At 38.4% G+C, this 2,894-nt stretch overlaps 1 protein-coding gene across 2 annotated transcripts in view; it reads right to left on the bottom strand.

Annotated features, from left to right (window-relative positions):
- LOC118424534 (mitogen-activated protein kinase kinase kinase 20-like) overlaps window positions 1-1,412 on the bottom strand; it is a 20,742-nt gene extending 19,330 nt beyond the window's left edge. For both annotated transcript variants that reach the window (XM_035833124.1, XM_035833125.1), the window contains exon 1: window positions 1,291-1,412. In XM_035833124.1, the coding sequence (XP_035689017.1) occupies window positions 1,291-1,404 (114 nt within the window). In that variant the 5' untranslated portion in view covers window positions 1,405-1,412. The remainder of the gene's footprint in view (window positions 1-1,290) is intronic.
- Window positions 1,413-2,894: the final 1,482 nt, after the last annotated feature.

Below are 2,894 nucleotides of genomic sequence, written 5' to 3'. Positions count from 1 at the left end.
ATTATCTCCGAGACCCTGACAGTGCTGTGACCAATGGCCTAGGCACTTAGGCAGGAAGTGAGGAAAGTCATGTTAAGTGCCTTTCCCAAGGGCACAAGATTGGTGACACGGCAGGTTTCGAACCCGAGGAACCCCCAAAAGACCTTGTCTGTTTGAATCAAATTTTGCATATAAAATAACCAGTTTATGGTGTACGTAGTTTGTTGTTTGTTTGTTAATTCGCATAGCATAACGGTGGGGCCTTTTGCTCAAAGCCCAGAGGTCTTGGGTTTGACTCCCTGATATGCTGACATTATGCCCAAGGTTGGAAAAGGCACTTACTAAACACACATTTCCTCACTTCAGTCATGTCAAAAATGAATACCAAGCTTTGCTTTATTATGTCCCTCAGATAGGATGTTAAATGGAGGTCCTGTGTTTTAGGAGAGCCATACCTCAAATCTAGCACGTAAAATAACACAGCACACTTATTCAATGGAGCAGGGGTCCTTCCCGGCATGAGTGTATGAACTAAATTTGCTTGTACAGTTCAGTACATATCTGGTGTGTTACGCCATAAGGTGTTTTACTCGTTATGCAATATCCAAACAAACAAAAAAACTGCTTAAGCTTAACACACCAGTTTTATACAGTAGGTGTAGATGTAGATTGATGTAGATGTAGATGTAGGTAAAAGCTGCATAAAACTGAACTGGACTTACTAGTCTTTTTAATCTATAATGCGTTGGATTCTTTAATATGGGCCTAATGAGTCTGCATGGGGGTGCCGACAACACTTAACACTGAATTCAGAAGAATGTCTTATGCATTACGTTAAAATCAAGGAAAACAATAATTACGCAAAATCTGGTAGTCCTGTTACGAATTTCCTGAACAAGATTGGATTGCCAACGAACTATCCTAAGTCACAAATGCAGACCTTTCCAAATAGCTAATTATATGGCAAAAAGGGCAAAGTTGCAGGCCTTCAATTCTAAGCATCATGTGTGAAACAAAGATATTCAAGTGAATGACAGTACTAAGTAAGTTGACAAAGCATGTGGATAAAAACTCTTGCCCCAAAGGTGAGTTGCCTCCGTCCATACAAAAATGTCCAATGTTATGACTTTAGTCTCGTGACAAAACATGAAAACCTGAACTTGTGTGTTACCATTGATATCTGTGATATACCGGTACGCCCCCCTCCCCCTTTACAACAACATTCCTAGTACTGAGTTTAACTATGGATAACTTTGTTGTATTTACTTCATTAACGGACAGCGTCTCTTGTAAGTGTTAAGCATCATTTACCTGTTCAGTTGAGAGGATTTCCTTGGTGTATTTCGTCCCTGGAGTTGAAAGTTTCGTGTTCAACTCTGCAGGCGTGTTGGTGTGTGCACCGGAGTATGAACTGTGTCCCTGCATGCAGCGCGCGGTGGCTGGGCGAGACCATTACGTGGCGGGGAGTAACTTTCAAACATTTAGGAAGGTTACCCTTGGGATCCGGATACAGAGATTTTGGCACTTTTCAAGGAACACTGTAACGTTACTTTCTAAAAAGCCTACCTTTATACATGGACAAATAATAATTGAAACGGGTTGGCTGGCAGTTCTGATGACGTATGTGTGTAATTCCAAAAGACCATAGACTATCATAATTTACCAGTATCAAAAGCGAAGACACGGCATAGCTGTGCTTCTTTAGGAAGTCTTATAGATATATCCTTCTCATGTTAACGTTATTTGACAAAACAAACTTGATTCAAGCATAACTATTTATTCTCCAATGAATTATTACCCCGGCTTCTAGAGTGAAATGCCCCTTTTTATTAAAATGAACCAGAGTTTGGTATCACTGCAACTTGCGGGCAAATAAAGACATCTGCAGTTTGTGATACCTGCATTTAATTGTTCACAGATCAGATTATATACGCAGATTATACTGATCTGCGTATATTTTTTTCAGTTAAATCATACATTTTCAATCATTTTTGTTTTAAATTTCTGCATACAAAATCAAGATAATGTTATTGTTTTATGTTTACCTCTGATCTTTCCCCCTAACTTTTAAGCAACCTCATCTGGTTTTGTTTAATTTTCTGTTAACACATTTTATTTAATTATACAAGTAATGTAATGGACTCCTGGTAGAAGGGTAACATGGAACTAAATACTAACGGAGGACAAAATAAAACAAACAAAAGAACACAAGGTGGAACATGAACTTTATACTGAGGGATTTTATTATTTTTGATACGCTTCATAGTGAAGTAAGAAGATAAAAGTAGACTAGTACCATTCTAAAGTTCAATCATTTAAGGCAAAGCCACTAGGTAGCGTTTTGTACCAATAATAGCATAGAATGTATCCATATAAAGATACTTCTTTCTGTCTCAAACAGGTGTTCACTGTTGAAATCATGCATCCCAGTAGTGTCATTTCCATAGAAGATGTTGTGAGCCACGTTTTATCAGAGCACAAATAATTAAAAAGCCATTGTCAATTCATAATTTATGCTTATTAACACATCGGTTGATTTTGCAGTTCTTTGTAAACTCAGGACGAAAACGTTTTTCATTTAATTTTGAAATATAGCTAGTGTATGAGGCCTAACTGTTGACTACGATAAAGACAAAATCTCTTTCAAAATGAAGCTAACTCTCTGAAGCACTAGTAATAGAAATTACAGAGAAGAACATCCTTGGGCTTTCAGTTGCCAGTTGCCCTAATAGGGCTTTCACACTAAAACCGAATTATCAGGAATCAAGAGGAACCAGCCGGAATGAAGTGTGCGCAAACTTCCTGCCACATCCGGGGCCATTCGGGTGGAAAGTCCAAAATGGACCTTATATCCTCTTCACACGAGAAGAAATGAGCCAAAATGCCGTCAGAATGAATTTTTTTCTATTCCTGGG

Source organism: Branchiostoma floridae, chromosome 10 (genome assembly GCF_000003815.2).
Source record: "Branchiostoma floridae strain S238N-H82 chromosome 10, Bfl_VNyyK, whole genome shotgun sequence".
NCBI classification, from domain to species: Eukaryota; Metazoa; Chordata; class Leptocardii; order Amphioxiformes; family Branchiostomatidae; genus Branchiostoma; species Branchiostoma floridae.
This window is presented reverse-complemented; position numbering and strand designations above follow the sequence as displayed.